General features: G+C 38.9%; 2 protein-coding genes across 51 annotated transcripts in view; one reads left to right on the plus strand and one right to left on the minus strand.

Moving 5' to 3' along the window:
• ABI3BP (ABI family member 3 binding protein) overlaps positions 1 to 19,491 on the plus strand; it is a 237,934-nt gene that overhangs the window by 196,852 nt on the left and 21,591 nt on the right. For all 50 annotated transcript variants that reach the window (XM_072966334.1, XM_072966368.1, XM_072966340.1 and 47 more), the window contains 6 exons: positions 4,916 to 4,993; positions 6,496 to 6,600; positions 8,928 to 9,056; positions 9,568 to 9,636; positions 15,819 to 16,028; positions 19,333 to 19,441. In XM_072966334.1, the coding sequence (XP_072822435.1) occupies positions 4,916 to 4,993; positions 6,496 to 6,600; positions 8,928 to 9,056; positions 9,568 to 9,636; positions 15,819 to 16,028; positions 19,333 to 19,441 (700 nt within the window). The remainder of the gene's footprint in view (positions 1 to 4,915; positions 4,994 to 6,495; positions 6,601 to 8,927; positions 9,057 to 9,567; positions 9,637 to 15,818; positions 16,029 to 19,332; positions 19,442 to 19,491) is intronic.
• Positions 1 to 19,491, minus strand: part of LNP1 (leukemia NUP98 fusion partner 1) — a 311,204-nt gene that overhangs the window by 20,324 nt on the left and 271,389 nt on the right. The gene's annotated exons all lie outside the window — the stretch shown is intronic.

Here is a 19,491-nt window from a genome sequence, read left to right on the forward strand (position 1 = left end):
TGTAACATATTTTAAAAGGAAAATTTAACAGCTCTAAAACTCTTTGCCTGGGGAATAATGTTTTGAAAAATTGGTGAGAAAAAGAGTATTTTAAAATCTAGTCTGTTTAGTTTATAGACTCACATGGATTCACCTTACTTTGATTCTGCATAGTTTTGATTTGATTGGTTTACAGAAATACAGATATTCACAGTAAGTTTATTTTCTTTCCTGACTCAGTCCTACTATCTCATCTATACTCATTTCTAACCTCTATTGAGTCTTAATAAGATTTAATGAGACACCATTTCTGTGTCAAATGATTCATTATCCAACTTTGACATCTTGCCCAGATCTTTATTGTCCACCTAATATATATTTTCCTATAGTTTTTCTTGCTGAAGTTTCCAGCCTAGATATTTTACATTTTAAAAAGATCAGTTGATAAAGAATCCGCTTAGGATTTATAGGCCATATTCTTCATGGTCTTAGGCCACTTAGGGTTGTGCCTTTGGAAGACTAAAAAAGGTTCTGAGGCCTCAAAACCATGAACCTTTGTTTATTTGAGCCTCTATAAAAATCTTAGAATGATTCCATAAACCCCAGGAGTCTTTAAACCTTCTTGAGCCAAGTTTCTTACTTTATAACATCATTATAGATATTTACCCTGGCTTAAGTGCATTTCATGGCTATATGTATAAATATTTCTCCACCTTAAAGTTAGAAAGTAGCCTGCAGAGAATGAAGTTGTAGGTAGGTCATTTTTCCAGCACTCTACTTTTTCAGGATTTTCAGAGACACATCTCAGCTTAACTGATGTGTTCTGCATATTATAACCTACTTGAACTCTGACTCCAGAGATGCAACCAGCATGCCCTAGACAAGGGGACTGAACAAAGTACAATCTCACGGGCCAGATCCAGCTCATTGTCTTTTTTGTCAATAAAGTTTTATGGAAACATTGCTTGCTTTTGCAATACAATGGCAAAGTTGAATAGTTGTAACAGAGGCAGTATGGCCCACAGAGCTGAAAATATTTACCATCTGTCCCTTGGCAGAAAGTTTGCCAAACATGTGCTGGACAATCTCTCCAGCTTTCTCTCGATAGAAGGAAGCCACTGAGCTGTACACTTCTTTTATTCAACCAACATTTATTGAAAGCCATTATGTACCAGACAAAGTGTAATTTGGAAACGACCTTGGCACATATGGTTTGGCAGATATGTCAAATACCTGAACCCTAGACTCCTTTCTCTACTCCTTTCTCTCCTAATGAGGAATCCACACTTCACTGGCCCCACATTGAAGTGTGCATGACAACCAGATCCCAGACTCCTCCAGGGTGAGGAATGTGTTTGTCTGAGCCGTGGCTAAATCTTCCAGTCTGCTGGCTTTTCACCCCTGACTTTTTAGCCAGGTGCTAAGATTTGGAGACGAGGATGAGGAAACCAATCACCCATAAACACCCTTCCTTTTCAGTCACAGGGAATTGTCTCTGATACATTTGGAAATTGATTCCCAGTTTGCTGTGTTTGTTTGCATGGTTTCTGTTACCATGGTTAAAAATTCCCGAAGTATTACTTCATTTTTGACAATAAATTGCTAAGGGGTGAAAAATTCAGACATTTTGGAGAATTCCCATATGGCCATGGGGGCTCACAGTGAAGTTCAAGTCCTGTTGCTTCCAGAGCCAACTCTGCCCTTGAGAAAATAGTGGATTAATCCTGCCTGAGGGAGAAAGAATTCAGGTCACAGCCTGGGCCAGACTGGCTGATTGGATGCCAATTCCTGAGGATTCTTTCTCTTCAGTGTCTCTTGCTGGCTTCCTCCTTTGCCCTTCCATTGCCTCTCTGCTACTTTTGGCCTTCATTTGCTCTCCTCAGTTCAGGGCACTCTTAGACGTTCACGGGTCCCCAGGTTCCGTGTTCACACTGCTGCCAAGCAAACCAAACTTGGTGGAAGCAGGGCCAGACCTGGGGTTCAGTCTCCTGTCTCCAGTCTGTGCTTTTTCCCTGAGTCTAACGGCTGCCTTCTGAGGGGCTCTTACCAACGTGCTCAACCTCCCTGGCTTTCTCTGTTTCTCAGCTGGGCCAAGTCCAGTTTAGCAGCTGACACTCTGTTGATCTGGGGACTTAGCTTTAAGGGTCCTAACAGTATGATGCTTCCGTCTCTACCTATACGCAAGATGACAGGAAACGGCTGGTTTCCACTGGTTTCTCCCTTAATTAGACAAGAGGCTCGGGATGTTTATGTCGTTGGTCTTATTCGTAAAGTGATGCTGCAGAACTTTGGATTCTCCCCTACGTCTCCATTTCACCAGCCTGTGGCGCGGTGCACCTGCATGTTCCTGGTTGGGAAACTATGCCAGCCTTGCATCGCTCCGAGTCCCACTCACCAGTGGCCTGTTGAGTGGCACATGCTTGTCAGCCGTGGTTATCTAGCCCTCACCCGGTGGTGGCACTTCAAACCACCCACAAGACAGAGTATAGGGCCCGGGGGTTAAAGTCACATAGAGGCATTGTGAGGAGTAAGAGAAATATTAGGGGATAAAAAGTCACCAAGTAAATTTGAAGATTTAATTGGTTTTATTCAACAATTTCTGAATTGCTAGTTCAGAAGGGCAACTGGCTACTAGAGGGACACTCCGAGGGGTTGAAAAAAAATGAAAGTTTTTATGGGAAGAAGCATGGAGCCAAGGTGGGTATTAGCAAAAGAAAAGAAAGACTTACTTTTAGGCCAGGATATCTTCTTCTGGAGTGGTGGGGTGGGGGGAAGGGCAAGGGTTTTATCTTCTTCTAGGGGTGGAGGGGGCCCGGGCGACAGATGACCTCCCCGGTGCTGACCGGTTAGTTGAGATTACGTTTCTGGGGAAGGTCAAACTGCGGGCAAGTCAGGTATTACATCTAGGCTTGGTATCATGGGCTTCGGGCAAGTGATGCCACGTGGGGTGTGTGGTTTTCTGTTCAACAGAAGGAAGAAGGTGACAGGAAACAGACAGCAGTCTGTACTAGGCCAGTTAGTGCTGAAGAGCTTGGCTGTGGGGCTGTGTACACGTGGGTGGGAATGGCTGCACTTGAGCTGTGAGTCCCTGCGTTCAAGGGGAGTTGCTTGATCTCCCCTTACCTTGACTTTTTCCATCTGTGGGGCCAGGTCGTGTCTCCTACACAGAAAGGTTGTCAGGCTCAGGCCAGGCAACGAATGTATACGGTGCTTACGCAGATTTAGATCAAAATACTTTGCTTTTTATGGGTGGAAAGATTGGGAGAAAGGCTGTGAAGAAGGATCTACTGAAGGCGCATGTAGCCTACTAGGCGTCTAGCCTTCTAAAGGATGTAATACAGGGTCACCTCGGAAAATCATGGTAAATCAGATCTCACCAAGCCAGGTTATCCCGGTGACACAAACGAGAGGACGTTCCATTCCCCTCAGCCACGCCCAGAGGAACCACCCAAGTGAGTCATTGCCTGCTCCGTTCCTGCCCTGTGCGAGGGGGGCCCAGGGAGAAGGCGGATGAGCTGTTGGTTCTCCCATGCCTGTTGGATTAGCCACAAGATAGACATTAACCCCAGAAAAATTTTTTCCTACCACAGATAAACAGCTTTTGATTCCTGGCTACATCCCAACATTCACCATGATTTTATGTATTATCTCTTATTCAAGCTGCAGAGGGTGTGAGATTGCAATATTAGGTTTCATAAATTAATGTGAATCATAATTATTATAATTATGACAGTAATAATTAAAATGTTAGTAATATATTAATATATTGATTAATGTTAATTGTATTAGTTATAATTAATAATTTCATAAATTAATGTGAAAGTGTCTTCTAATTTTTGGGAAGCAAAGCTTCGGTTATATGTTTAATCAGTATATCTCCCCACGCATTAAGTAAGACTGAGTGTGTAATGTCCCCACAGAGTCCTGGAACATGATGCTCAAAACAGCATTGTGGTTGTGCTTGTCCTTGTTAATGTACTAACTAGTGTATTAATTCAATGTTTCATTCTTATGTTTTAATATGTGAATTATCATCAGGTCTTTGGAGTGTGGATTCTTTTTTAGGATGAGCCATTATAGCTAATATAATATTTACTTTTCAGATTCTAAAAATGTCTTTTTATTCTTTCTCAATGAAGACTGCTAGCTACTTCAGGGGAGATTATTTTATGATGTAAAATAATAATAATTTAAAAAAAAATAAGATGAAACCTAAATTGGTTCCCTCTACCCTTAGGATCGGTACCCAAAATCCTAGCAGGGGTATTTAGGTGAATGACTTAGAAATAACCACCAGATTGTGTTTGAGAGACTTAGGAGATAAAATATCACACAAAGTAATTTTCAGATCAGTTTCTTCCAAACAGCAATTTGGAGTTCTAGGCCTGCCCAGACCTGATTTACAAACCTCAGAGGTATAGATCCAGTCTGTGGCCTAACCAGCTTGCTAGCCAAGGCCTCTCAAAAAATATTTTTAAAGTCAATTTATTAAGTACAAACCCAAACACGTTGGAATTTTAAGGGTTTTATGGGGGTCAAGGAGTTAGAGGAAATTTTTTTGTTAAAAACCACAAAATGTACCCATGAATATTGGCCAAAAATAGCTATTCATTGTAGATAAAATCCTGGTAAGCCAACACCACCCAGGAAGGCAGCACAGGGTGGGCATGATGGAAAACTAAAACAAAACCATCATCCACAACCACACACTATTTTCTCTTCAGACAAAATATCACAACCAATGAATGTGATAAGGCTTTACTTTTTTTCCCTATATGCAGATGGGAGAAGCCAATCAAAATGTCTGGGCACAAGACACCAGTACCCTTGCTCTGCAAAGAATGCACCTTGTCACTGACAACTCTACCAAGTTTCCGTAAAGAATATTTAGCACACTTTTGCTATCTATTTATTTTGTCATTATCTCTGCTCACAGGGGTCAAGCAGATGCCACTGCCATCCGGTGCTGGTAGAAATGTGTCAGTGGACTCTACTTACTCCACAAAAAAAACAGGTAAGGAGTGAGGCACTGACTCCCTCACTCAGCTCTGCTCTGTAATGTGTAACCACAGTATCATTTGTTGCAGAAAAAGAAAAAAAAAAAAACAGCATCCGCACAGTCCCCAAAGCATCAGAACCATGCTAACAAACACTACATGGGTATTGCTAGACAAACATACTAAAATATTGCCTTCGGGGGAATGAAAATGCCTTGTGCACAAACTGAAAATAAAAACTGCCAGTGGGGCACCAATTTAGTAATTACTTTACGTAACGTTCTGAGGGGCCGCCATGGATAAATGCCGAAGAGTCACGTGGATTCTAATTTTCATTGTATACAAGTTTTGCTCTTATGTGATTTGTTATAATATGCTTTTGCCTGAAATGATTTATGTTCCTAGTTTAAGATGGTGCTCTGTATAATAGGTCAAAATTATGAAGCTGGAATGTCTTTGAATTGAATAAGAACTCTGTGCTTTTTAAAAGGATGCTGTGAAACCTGTTCTGTTGTATGAATGCCTAGACTACAGATTTATAGATTTATATCCTGTCACCACCACTCACTGTCCCCGAGCGCACACACACAACATGCACACACATGCACAATTCCTAATATCCAAGGAAGTGTTTAAAGCCACAGGGCATTTCCCTGGATTGTGAATTCTACTTGAAGATTTATTATACAAAAAAAGATGAATTTTTAAGCTATAACACAAGACTTAAAAGAATAATTGAGTTAAGGTGGGCTGTTCTGGATGCCTCTAGCCTTGTCAGCCTTTGTCATAAAAAGGTATCTCTTCCCTCTGCCCTTAGGCAAACCATTTAGAAAAATGTCCCTTTAGTCTGGGCTGGCAGCCTTGCCCCAGGGCTCACGGGTGGGTGAGTGAGCACAGTGGGTATTAAACTTTGCCTCCCGCTTACAGTCCCCTGGCCAGTTGCCCTTGTGCAGTGCACAACCCTTGGTACTGACCCTGCTCTCCATGGGAACAGGCTTATTGTTTCTGCCATCAGGTCTACTTTGTTATAATCATTTGAGAAGTTCTGAACGTGTTTAATTATAATTTCATAATAGAGTTGGAGGATGGCTTGTAGCAGACACTAGAGGAGAAATTATATGCTATACCAGTCTAAAGCTAAAAGGGTGTAAGAATTGTAGTCTGAAAATCAAAGGCAATTGGAGATAATGAAGCTTGGAAATGCTACTGTTGAGTCTGTATGGGAAATTCAAGATGTTAAATTCTATACATCTGTAAAGTTTTTCAAAAGGCAAATGCACTGATACATTTTCATCTCTAATTAGGGAATATTTCTGTACACTAATGTGCTTCATTATCCCTGGGTACATTACAAACACTAATTTAGAAGAATGTCAGATAATATTACTCATAGGCACTTTTCTATAGAATCTACTCTCTGTCATCCAACTGCTACTTATCAAACACTATATTTTTTAAAACCTGTGATTTTTTATAGAGTAAATCCTATGACCATTTTATCTGTAATATAATCTCTTAGCCCCAATCCCAGGCACTCGCCGCCCACTCTTGCCACCTAGACCCATGCCCCCACGAAGAAAGCCTTTACCACCAAATAATGTCACCGGCAAGCCAGGAAGTACAGGTAGGTCACAGAGCTTCCTTCTCCCTCCCTGATTCCAGTTTTACTAGCCAAGCACAAGCCTTTCTTGGTGTGCTAGCTCAAGCAGTTGGCAAGCCCTTGGTGCATGTGACATGTGCCTGTATTGGCTCCTAAGATCAGACTCTGTAAATTACAGCTTTGAGGACTCATATCCGGATTCCGGGTGGGAGGGGTGAAAGAAACCATCCTTGTGCATCTGGGCCAGTTTGCTTCTTGGAGGCCGTGTGCTTGGAGCTGAGACAGAAGCTGACTCAGGTTCTTCAAAAAGTGGATTATTTTGAACGAGATGATTTTTGCTACCCGCCCACCAGGAGTAATGGAAAATATCATCCACTTACATTCTGTCTCTTGAAATAAAATCCTATACATCTCATTGAAGGCTCCCCGGCCCACCAGCCTTTATGTGGACCTCAGTGTTACAATGCCAGGGGAAAGACTGGGGACTGAAATATTCAGGGTGATGGGGCAGGTCTAGCCTGTCAAGAAGGCAGGAATATATTTAAAAGTCAATCTGCCTCTCACCTCTGTACCTTGGCAAGTGTTATCTCCTTCCCGTAGAATGACACCCCCCCCCAGTCACCAGTGATGCCCATGATTCACCTTTTTCTCAAAGAAGCCATCTCTAGCTCCCCAAAGTAGACTTAGCATTTTCTGTTTCACTTGTTCTTGATAGAAACCTCTGTTAGAGCAAAGAGCAGATTGTTCTATACCTGTTTGTGGACTAGTCTTCCCCTACTAGATCATGAGCTCTGGATGACATAGGACCTTTTCTCTGAATTCTCAGAGCCCAAACCAGTGCTTGGCCCATAGAGGATGCTTAGTAAGTAATTGCTGAGTGAATATATGACTGAAATTAAGAATCAGAGAAAACTGACCAAGTTCAGAGCAAAGATTCACCTTAATTCTCTTAAGGGTTCTTCTGCTGGACCTGCCAACAAACCACTGTGTGTGCCCTGTCTTTTCTCTCTCTTCCCTCATGTCTCCCTCCTATGTATTTTTTTAAATAGAAGCAGGATACAGGTGGTAAAGCAGCTATGAAAGATCAAAGTGATAAGGATTTATGAAAAAGAGAATGGATGTCACTCTTTTCTCAGGATGAAGGGAGGGGATGGAGATAGAGAAGTTTTTATGAGGTGCCATGGGCACAGTGAACTCTGGAGTGTTTCTCCCATCAGCTGAAGGAAGAATCGGCCTCCCAACCCTGCCTCTGGTGCCTTCTTGAGTCAAGGCCCAGGGACGTGGTCCCAGGGAGGAGACCAGCTTTTCCTCATTGATTAGAACCTGGGGCAGCTGTGACTCAGGTTTCTGCAGCTTTGGGGTCAGACTGGATGAGTCACAGACAGAAAGTGGTACCTCAGTGTCCCCCATGGAAGAGTCTGGGGAACCTCCCACCACAGAGCCCCTCTGCAAGCCTGTGTGTCCTCAGCTGCAGCTCCATGTGCTTGGTTCCTTCCAAATAAAACCTTGTTCTCTCCCATCAGTCTTGCCTCCCCATTCTTACCCAGCCCACCCCCCACAACTCTTGACATCCTCCTCTAACTCAAAAGAAATGGTTACATTGAGGAGCTAAACAAAACCAGGGCAGTTGTACAGATTTGGCCTGATCGCCCTTGCAGAAAGTGCATACAGAATTCAGGAAATTAACTCAATGTTCTGGGAGTCCTCGAAACACGTGTCCATGAATCCATGCTGGGCCATGGTCCTGGGGTCAGTCTTGTACCCCTTGACTCTTTACTATCTGAGAATGATTCTTCTTCCCAGGAGGATTATAAAACCTAGTGGGTCCGTGTCACCTAAAAATAATGTCCAAATCCGTAGTATGCAAGGCCATTCATGATCCGCCTTCCCTGCCCCTCCACCCTCCGCTGCCTCTGCACCCTGGAGAGCTCCTGGCTCTCTCACCCCTTCAAATTAAACATGCCAAGTGATTTCATGCCTCCCTGACTTGATTCTTCCTGCAAGCTCCGACTGAAATACAGCTCTCATGCCTACCTCCTGATCACTCCTCTTCATTGGCGCATCCTCTAGGAAGACATTCCTACCCTCCCCCTACCCAACACTCATCTTCTTCCCCATAGATGTGCCCTCTTGCTGACCTTATCTGATTCTTTCTCAATATCGATAATGCATCACTATAATTGGCTCACACATCTCTCCCGATCAAGAACACCAGGTCTTGTTTTCTCTCCAATCCTGGCACATAGTGCCAAGTCACATGGTAAGTGCTTAATAAATATTTCTTGAATAAGTAAATGGAGAACTTGGCAGGGATCCCTCTAAAGCCTGACTACTTTGGCTCTACATTACAGGAATCATTTCGTCAGGCCAAGTAACTTCCTCACCCTTGAGGGCAACATTCAGACCTACTGAAGCTCCCTTGGAGAGAACAGAGGTGGATGGAAAGCTACCAACAGTTCCTGCCTCAGGAGAAGATCTTGGTTAGTATGTCAGTCACTGCCCACTGGTTGCTTAGCTGTGAAGTACTGAAGGATTTCAAATTAGAGAGAAAAGACTTTCAGTTTTCGGTCATCTATCTTACTCAATTTTGTAATAATTATGCGACTTTTTAATTTAAAAATTATGCTTCATTTTAATACTTTGTTATAGAAGGTACTCCTTCCCTTTGCAGATGCAGAAGAAAGTGCCCAAGACCTTTAAGAAAGTCTTCCTTAAAAAGTCTAGATTAGCCAATGCTTCTTACTAAATCACATTTCATTACTAAGTACACATCTTAATTTATTTGTGAACATTAGCTGCTTGGTTGTAATCTTTAAATAATTATTTATTACACTCCAGAATACTTGCAGCAGGACACAAAAGACTTTTATTGTAGATGACGATGATAGTAATAATAATAATAATAGAAATCAAAGTTACAAGCAGTTGACTAGGAGGCATATTAAATACTTGTAGTCTTTACTACTTTTTCATTGTATCTTCCATTCTCAGGTAATATGACTGACTTTAGCTCAAGTCCAACAAGAGAAACTGATCCTCTTGGGAAGCCCAGATTCAAAGGTATGTGTATGATTGGCTCCAAATCTCAATTTTAACAAAGCTATTTTTGGTGGGTGTATGAGTCAGCTGTTGCTGTGTAATAAACAGCCATAAAAATCTTAGTAGCATACTGTAATAAGGATTTATTTCCTATGTGTCTACAACTCGCCTGGGGATCAGCTGATCTAGGATGTGCTTGGCTGGATGGTTCTGCTTCTAGCAGCAGGTACAGCTGGACCTCTTATAGGTTGGGCTCAGATCTGCTACACATCTGCTCATTCTGGTGCCTAGGATGAGGGATCAACAGAAGTGACTCAGGAGAAGCCATTCTCATGACAATACAAAATGAAGAGAGGGGGAGTACAAATACACAACCACATTTCAAGCTCTTTCTTATGTTACACCTGCCAGAATCCATTAGCTAAAGAATATCACATAGTCATATCTCCAATCAAGGATTAGGGGAGTATGCTCCTTCCATGGACATAAAGAATATTTTTTAACAATAATCTAATCTACTGCAATAGGAGAGGTATTATGTGATATAGAACCCAGCATTTCCTTTTGTAATATGTTTTTCTGAAGTATTAAATTTGACAAATTTTAGCATATGTATATATCCATGAAACTATCATCCCAATCAAGATAATGAATACATGCACCACCTACAAAAGTTTTATCATGTACTTTCATAATCCCTCCTTCTCACTCATCCCACCCAACTTCTAGTCCCTGGGTAACCACAGATCTGCCACATTGTAGTTAAGTATATATTTTTGGAATTTTATATAAGTGAAAAAATACAGTATGAACTTTTTTCTCTGATTTCTTTCACCTAACATAATTATTTGGAGATTCACCCTGGTTGCTACAGGTATCAATAGTCTGTTCCTTTTTCTTGCCAGCTAGCATTCTATTATACAGATGTATAATAATTTATTAAACCTGTTCATGACATTTGTGTTGTTTCTAACATTTTTACCTTACCAATAAAGCTGCTATGATCACTCATGTCCAAAGCTTTGTATAGACGTATGCTTTCACTTCTTTTCAACAAATTCCTATAAGGGAAGTAGCTAGATCATATGTAAGTATATATTTAACACTTTAAGGAACTGCCAAACTGGTTTCCTTAGCAGTTGTAATGTTTTACCTTCCTGTCAGCAGTGTGTGAGAGTTCCAGTTCCTCCACATCTTTGCCAACTCTTGGTATTGTCAGACTTCTTAATTTCAGCCACTTTAGTGTGTTAGTATCTGATTATGATTTTACTTTGCATATCCCTAATGACTAAGGATGGTGAACATCCTTTTGTGTCCTTGTTTATGATCCATATATCTTTTTCGATGTGTCTGTTCAAATTTTTGTCTATTGTTTATGCAGTTACTTATTTTCTTATTGTTGAGTTTTAAGAGTTTTTATATTTTCAGGGTGGAAGACCTTTTTCAGATACATGCTTTGCAACTATTTTATCCCAGTGTGTGGCTTCTCTTTTTTAATTTTAATGAGGCTCAGTTTATCAGTTTGGTTTTTTATAGATTGTATCTTCGGTGTTGTATTTAAGAAATCACTGACTAATCAGAGGTCACAAAGCCCTCCTCTGTTTCTTTGTAGAAATTTCGCCTCTGTTTCCTTCTAGAAGGGTTCTACTTTTACATTTAGGACTATGATCTTTATTGAGTCAAATTTTATATATGATACAAGATATGAATGCAAGTTTATTTTCTTGCTTATGACTATCAATTGTTCCAGCATCATTTGTTGAAAAAAATATTCCTTCCCCACTTAGTTTTATTTGTACCTTTGTCAAAAATCAATTGTCCATATATATGTGGAACTATTTTGAGGTTGTGTAGTCTATTCCACTGATCTGTTTATCTACCTTTCCATCATACCTCCGTGTCTGGATCACTGTGGTTTTATGATAAGTGCTGCAGTCAGGTTGTCTTAGTCCTCTAACATTATTCATATTTTTCTAAAGTTGTTTTGGTGACTCTGGTCCTTTTGTATTTCCATCTGAATTTTAAAATGAGCTTCTCAATGTCTAAAAAAGAAATATCCTACTTAGATTTTTATTAGAATTGTGTTGAATGTGTAGTTCCATTGGGAAAAGTTGACAACTGTACACTGTTAAGTCTTGCTATCTATAAACATGGTATATCTTACCATTTGTTTAGGTCTTTTCAATTTCTCACACCAGTGTTTTGTAGTTTTCAGTGTAAAGACAACTGTGAAAGTAGTATTTCTTATTTCAGTTTCTAGTTATTCATTGCTAATACATAGAAAAACAACTGGTTTTTGTACATTGATCTTGTGTTCTGCAACCTTGCAAAGCTCTGTAAGTTTTTTTGTTTTTTGGGGGGTTTTTTGTTTTGTTTTTTTCATAGGTCCATTTGATTTTCTACATACAGAATCGTGTCATCTGAGAGGAAAGTTTTACTTCCTCCTTTCCAACTTTTTTTCTTGCATTATTGTACTGGCAAGAACCTCTAGTAAAATACTGAATAAAAATAGTGGGGATGGGCATCTTTTTCTTGTTCCACATCTTATGGGAAAAGCATTCAGTCTTTCACCATTAAGTATGGTGTTACCTGTAGGTTTTTCATAGATGCCCTTTATTGGGTTGAGAAAGTTTTCTTCTGTTCCTCCTTTAGTGAGAATTGTTATGCTAGATTATGTCTAATGATTTTTCTGCCTTTATTGGGATGATTATATGGTTTTTCTTTTTTAGTGTATTAATATGGTAGAGTAATTATTCTTGAATTTTAGACTAACTTTTCATTCCAGGGACAAATTCTACTTGGTTATAGTGCATTCTCATTTTAATGTACTATTGGATTCAATTTGCTAAAATTTTGTACGGAATTATATTCAGTGTGGGATATTTGTCTATAGTTTTCTTGTAATGTCTAGGACAAGTTTTAGTATCAAAATAATGCTGAACTCTCCTCTTCAATTTTCTGAAAGAGTTTAGAATTGGTATTGCTTCCCTAAATATTTGGTAGTATTTACCAGTAAAGCCATCTGAACCACACATTCTCTTTGTGAGAAGGATTTTTCGTATAATTTACTTTCGTTAAAAGATATGCAACTGTTCAGAATATTTTGTCTGTAGTGAGCTTTGGTAATTCTTGTCTTTCAACTTATTGGACTGTATCATCTAAGTTGTCAAATTTATTGGCATAAAGTTGTTCATATTCTCTGATTATATTTTGATACTGTGTAATCTGTATTGATGTCACCTCTCTCATTGCTGTTATGATAATGTGTCTTTTTTCTCTTTTGCCTAATCAGTCAGGCTGTAGGTTTATCAATTCTTTTGATCTTCTGACAAGTTCAACCTTTTGTTTCATTGATTTCAGTCTGTTGTTTTTCTGTTTTCTCTTTCATTTATTTTACTCTGATCTTTATTGTTTCCTTCTTCGACTTAATTTGAGTTTAATTTTCTCTTCTAATTCTAATTTCTTCAGGTAGAAGATGAGCTTATTGATTTGGGATCTCTCTTCTTTTTTAATATGGAATTTAGTGCCACCAATTTTCCTCTGGATATTGTTTAAGCAGCGTCCAAACATTTTTGATATGTTGTGTTTTCATTTTTACTCTGTTCAAAATACTTTTTAATTTCCCTTTTGGTTTCTTCTTTGACTTATTAGAAGTATGTTTTTAATTTCTAAATATTTCAAGATTTTCTGGAGATTATTGTTACTGATTTCTAATTTAACTCCATTGTTGTCAGATTCTCTGTATTACTTGAATCCTTTTAAATTTATTAAGACTTTTTATGGCCCAGAATATAGTCTATCTTGATATATATTCTGAACGTACTTGAAAAGAACGTGTATTCTGCTATTCTTAAGTGGAATGATGTATGTGTTTGCTAGGGCTGCCATACAAAATACCATAGGCTTGCCGGCTTAAACAGCAGAGATTTGTTCTCTTACAGTTCTGGAGGCCAGAAATCTGAGAGCAAGATACCAGGTTTGGTTTCTCACATTGGAAGTTAAGGCTTCAACCTAGGAATTTTAGGGAAACACATTTCAGACCATACAGTGTTCTGTACATGTCAGTTAGGTCCAGTTGCTTGGCTGCATTGTGCAGTTCTTTTATATCCCTAATGATCTTCTGTCTGCTTATTCTATCAGTTAATGAGAGAAGAATGCTGAAATCTCTGACTCTAATTGTGGATTTATTTCTACTTGCAGTTCTATCAGTTTTTGCTACATGTATATTAAAGGCCTGTATTTAGGTATAGACCTAAATTACTTAGGATTGTAATAAACTCCTAATGAATTGATCCTTTGTCATTATTAAGTGACTTTTTCTGTTTATGGTAACATTCTTTGCTCTGAAATCTGATTTGTTGATACTTCTATATTCATTCAAGCTTTCTTTTGAAAAAGGTTATCATGGTATCTCTTCTTCTCATCCTTTTACTCTTACCCTATTAGTCTCTGTATATTTAAAATGTTTTTCTTATAAGTAACATATAGTTGGGTCTTGCTTTTTCACCCAGTCTAACAATCTCTGTGTTTTATTTGGGCTGTTTGGAACCTTACAGTTAATGTGACTAATGAGATGGTTAAGTTTAAATTTATCATCATCTTGCTGTTTGTTTTCTATTCTTTGTTCCCTCTTTCCTTCTTTTTCAGCCTTCTTTTGGACTGGGTATTTTTATGACTCCATTTTATCTTTTTGGTTATCTTATTAGCTATAATTCTTTGTTTTGTTATTTTAGTGGTTGCTTTGGGGCTCATAGAGTGCATCTTTAACTTGCCACAGTCTACCTTCCAGACAACTTCACAGTGTAAGAACCTTACACAAGTATAGAGCTTTTCTCTCCTCCTGGCCTTTGGGCTGTTGTCATTATACAGTTTACTCTTACATGTTATATACATCACACTAAATTATTATTATTTTTGTTTAAATAACAAATTATTTTGAGATAATTAAATAATAAAAATATCATGTTTACTTACCTATAGGGTTACTGTTTCCAGTGCTCTTCATCCCTTTGTGTGGAGCCATATTTCCATCCGGCACCATTTTCCGTCTGCCTGGAAGGACTTCCTTGAATTTGAATTTTTCTTGTGGGATGACTCTGCTGCTTATGAATTCTGTCAGCTTTTGAATGTCTAGAAAGTATTTTGCTTTGCTTTTTGTAAAGATAGTTTCAGGGGGGAGGGTATAGCTCAGTGGGAGAGCTCATGCTTAGCTTGCACAGGGTCCTGGGTTCAATGCCTGCTATCTCCATTAAAAAGTAAGTAAATGAATAAATAAACCTAATTACCTTCCCCACACTCAAAGAAAGAAAAAGAAAGGAAGGAAGGAAGAAAGGGAAAAGAAAAAAGAGAGATTTTCAGTTGTTACAGAATTCTAGATGACAGGGGTTTTGGTTTGGCTTGTTAGTCTACGCAGTCATTGCTCTACTGCCTTCTCACTTGCATTCTTCCCAGTGACAAATCTGCCACAATCCTTATCTTTATTGTTCTGTATGTAACATGTATTTTCTTCTCTGCTTCCTTTAAATATCTCTAGAAATTTAATTTGGATCTCTTTTATATCTTCCATTTCTTAATTTTATGACCATGTGGATTATAGTGATAGTAACTGTTCTATTGTCCTTGTCTGATGATTCGAATATCGACCCAAGTTCTAGGCTGGCTTCAAATGATTTATTTTTCTCCTCATGATGGGTAATATTTTCCTGTAATTTTATCTGGTTGGGTGCAGAATATATTTTTTATTCCTAAAATTTTCTTAGATTTTATTCTGGGGTGCAGTTAAATAACTTGAAACCACTTGATCCTTCTGAGTCTAGCTTTTAAGATTTACTGGGTGGGACCAGAACTGTGTTTACTGAGGGCTGATCATTCCTCACCACAAAGGCAAGACCCTTTTGAGTACCCTTTCCAGTGCCCTGTAAATTATGCAGTTTAAACCGTGCTCAGGGGAGCCAGGTTTCTTTTGGATATGAGCGCAAGCTACACCTATTTAGAAGAGTAAATCAACAATAACATGCATGTTGTGCATCCCGAAGACAGGATTCCGGATTTTCATAGATCAGACCATTCACATCACTGCTTTCATTCCATCTGCTTAAAATGTCAGACCAATGTCCTCAAGCAGATAATTTTATTTATGAGTTCACCTCCACCTTCCTTACAAGCTCGAAAAATGCTCAGTGTCAGTGTCGTCTCTCTCTTAGGTCCTCACGTGCGGTATATCCAAAAGCCTGACAACAGGCCCTGCTCCATCACTGACTCCATCAAACGATTCCCCAAAGAAGAGGCCACCGAGGGGAATGCCACCAGCCCCCCGCAGAACCCACCTACCAACCTCACTGTGGTCACTGTGGAAGGATGTCCTTCATTTGTCATCTTGGACTGGGATAAGCCACTAAATGACACTGTCACTGGTAAGATCATGGCATGAGGACTGTCACTATGGTGGGAAGCTGACAATGCAATACCTCAGTGTGGTGCCTTGAGTCCAACTATGACTTGTGAGGCATAGTTCAGGAGTAGCAGGTCCTAGCAGATTCTGCTGTCCCTGTGGCACACTGTTATCAGTAGTGTCATGAGATGGGGAAAGATAATCTCTGGCCTGTCTATGGGCTCCCTGATAATTTAGCAGATCTCTTTAAGTTGCATACCTTCCATCAAGATGAGATTTTTCAAAACCATCCAGACTCGATATACCTTCACATTTCATTACCAGAAAATTACAGATAACATATGGGAAGTTACCACTGCTGATAATATTTAAGCCTGTTTTCCTTTCACCATCCCAATTTCTAGATGGACCTAGAATTTTCAAGCAGGCTAAAAGTTATTTCAGTCATTTTTGTTAAATTTTTTTTAATTCTATTCCTGGTCAATTTTCTGCTCATCTCAGAAGATTTTAATTCTGCTAATCACTCACCCAATTTCTCTAAAAATGACTATAAAAAATAAGTTGTTCTTTGAATTTGAATTTGTTCTTTGAATTTGTTGTACGGGATTTTAATTCTCCATAGTGAACAGGATAGTCAAACTAGAGGGAAGGGGTGGGTGGGAAGACTAGCAGCCTAAATCAGCTAGAAGATACAGCAAAGAGCGTGAGTCCACAAGGTTCCCGCTGCCCACGTCCCCTCCCTGTGCCTGGGACAGGTGGACAGTGAGGGGAGGCGCCCACCCAGAGGCTGTCAGGGGGAGTAGAAAGCGGTACACAATGCAAGGTGAGGAGTGGGGAGGTTCAAGGAGCTGCCAAAAAAGTTTTCTGTGAGTAACGGAGGAAACGGCAGCTCTTTCTCCTCAGACACAATCCTTTGTTCTGGGCAACCTTCAGTGTAAGCAGCTTATCTTTGCTTAGCTGGCTTTAAAAAAAAAAAAAATTTGTGTGTTTTCTTTCTCGTGCAAGGGTTGCCTTTGTTTTGAGAAGCAGCCGCTGCCTGTGGTTCCTGGGGATCTGACTAGTCTTGCTTCTTTACTTGGAACTACGTCAGTAGGTGCTGTCTTCCCAACATCTAAAAATCAATCTCTAATTATTGATTATCTACCCGTATTAAAAAGTTCAAAACTCTCAATTCGTATGCAATGCTAGTAAGGAGTTCCTGTGATAGTCTGAGGCCTAGTTCTCACAAAACCAAATGGTCTATAAAATTTCACTTGCCTTAAATACAGAGGACATCAAGTTAGAACTGGTTAATCTAAAGTATCTGAAAATCTATACATATTCACTTGAGTATGTCAGTAATAGCTGATTTAACTTTTTAAAGCAGAAGGATTTTCTTTTCTAGATTTTCCTTCCATCATACAACTTTTTAAAAAATTACATAAACCTGTAATCTCAAAGAATCATTAATAGCATATACTTTAACCAATTACTTTTATAACATTATTATGAGATCTTTCACTAGATACTGGACTTATAATAATAATTTTCATGGATAAAGACCACATCTATAGCTATAGTATTTTCTAAATAGAAATAAGTCCATACCTAACCATTACTCACCTAGTCTATATTTAAATGTTGGACCATATACCCTAAAGATCTGTCCTATTTTTTCAATTTTTGTTTATTTTTTTGTGTTACATTAAATACCACTTTATTTCATATGTAATCTTTTATAAACTAGCAGCTTGGATAATAGGTTAATTCTCACATCACTGGAAAATGGTTTTGTAAGAAAGGAGTGAGAAAGATAAAAAGAGAGTGAAACATATTCTTCCTTCCCAGGTTGACCTCTGTCAGTAATTGACAAGCATATGTTCACCGCTAGTAAAAACATCCAAATTCAGATGCTTCTCCTAGTCTCTTCTACACCAACATAGGTGCACCACAGAAATTGGCCATAGCCTGGGTCCTTGGACAACTTCAAGTTATTTAAAAGGTGTCATTTCGTTCTACGTCAAGAGCATCCTGACATAGATTTAAATTGCAGACCGGCTGTGTTCTAGATATCCAACATAGGTATATAATTAGCCTCTTTGAACTTTAGGGTTTTTATTTAATAATAATAATGATAGTTTGCAGTGTTAGCAATTTATTGTGAGTATAAAACTTAGAGAGTTTGTACAGCATAAATTAGAAGCTGTTAAATTACTGTTTGTCAGTAGTAACAGCAGGAGGGCTGATAGACATAGTATTCTCATTATTTTCATGGTCTGTTGACAAGAATGCGTTGTTCCCAATCTTTGTAATAAATAAGTATTTTCTAAGTGAATTATCTCATAATAAGGCAATAAAACCCTCCGAGGGGAAAGAAGATACCAATTATTCAGTATTAGTTCTTTGTAGATTTTTTTACACCTTTACTGTTAATGAAATTATTTCTAAAATCCTCTATTTTAAAATAAGAAATACGGGCACATACTTTTGTGTTGGTGGTGGTAGATTTTTATATTGTTGGTGGATTTGTGAAAAAGCCATTATCACTTTAAAGCCTTAAAAATGAAAGACATATTTATGAAGCTAAGATTCTGAAAGAAATTCTATCTTTTAAATTATGAAGATAACTACAAGTTCACAGAAACATGTCCTTAAGTTAAATTTATGCAGATCTCTAAGTAGACTTTAAGGGCATAATTTTATTTTTAATAAAAGGGTAATTATCAAGGGGGCAATGTAAACAGTATGTGCAAAACTTAAGCAACTTACATAAGCAGTAGGTGCCAGCATCCCGTAATTCTATAGTTCAAAATAACAAGTTATAGGAGAGTATAGCTCATTACTTAGTTAATTGTTATTTGCTGCTATGGTTTTAAACTCAAAGTTTTTGCAGCAGTACTGTGTATTCAGTAACACTGTCCCCAGCTATATCGTAAATCCCTGTTGAGCAGGAAGTGAGCTTCTACTGAACCACCACTCCTCATACAGTGCTTTCCCCACACTGGGCTTTCCAATGATGGCAGACTATCTGACTTACCTACCAAAATCGTAGGGTACCAGTATCCAGTGCTACCATAGGTTAGTCATCAGTCTTCACAGTTACCAGACCTTTCCTGCTCTGGTAAAGAGAAAACAGAAATGGTCAGTGAGCAACTCCCACAATGCTCTGGGATCGTCATCGTCTGCTGACAGTCCCCATTTGGAAGTTACTAATGTGCACCATCAATCCACTTCTAGGACCGCAGTCTCAGTTGCTCACTTTTATGAGAGTGACTTTGTTATGCTGTTAGCTTCAAGAACAATTAAATCTCCAGAACGTAAAGACTGTTGGCTTTTTTGCTTTTCAGAATATGAAGTTATATCCAGAGAAAATGGATCATTCAGTGGGAAGAACAAGTCCATTCAAACTACAAATCAAACCTTCTCCACAGTAGAAAATCTAAAGCCAGACACAAGGTAAGCCACCAGCGCTATTCCAGGTGAATTCTGAGAGTGCAGAAATCGTA

This window comes from Vicugna pacos, chromosome 1, assembly GCF_048564905.1.
Source record: "Vicugna pacos chromosome 1, VicPac4, whole genome shotgun sequence".
NCBI lineage: Eukaryota > Metazoa > Chordata > Mammalia > Artiodactyla > Camelidae > Vicugna > Vicugna pacos.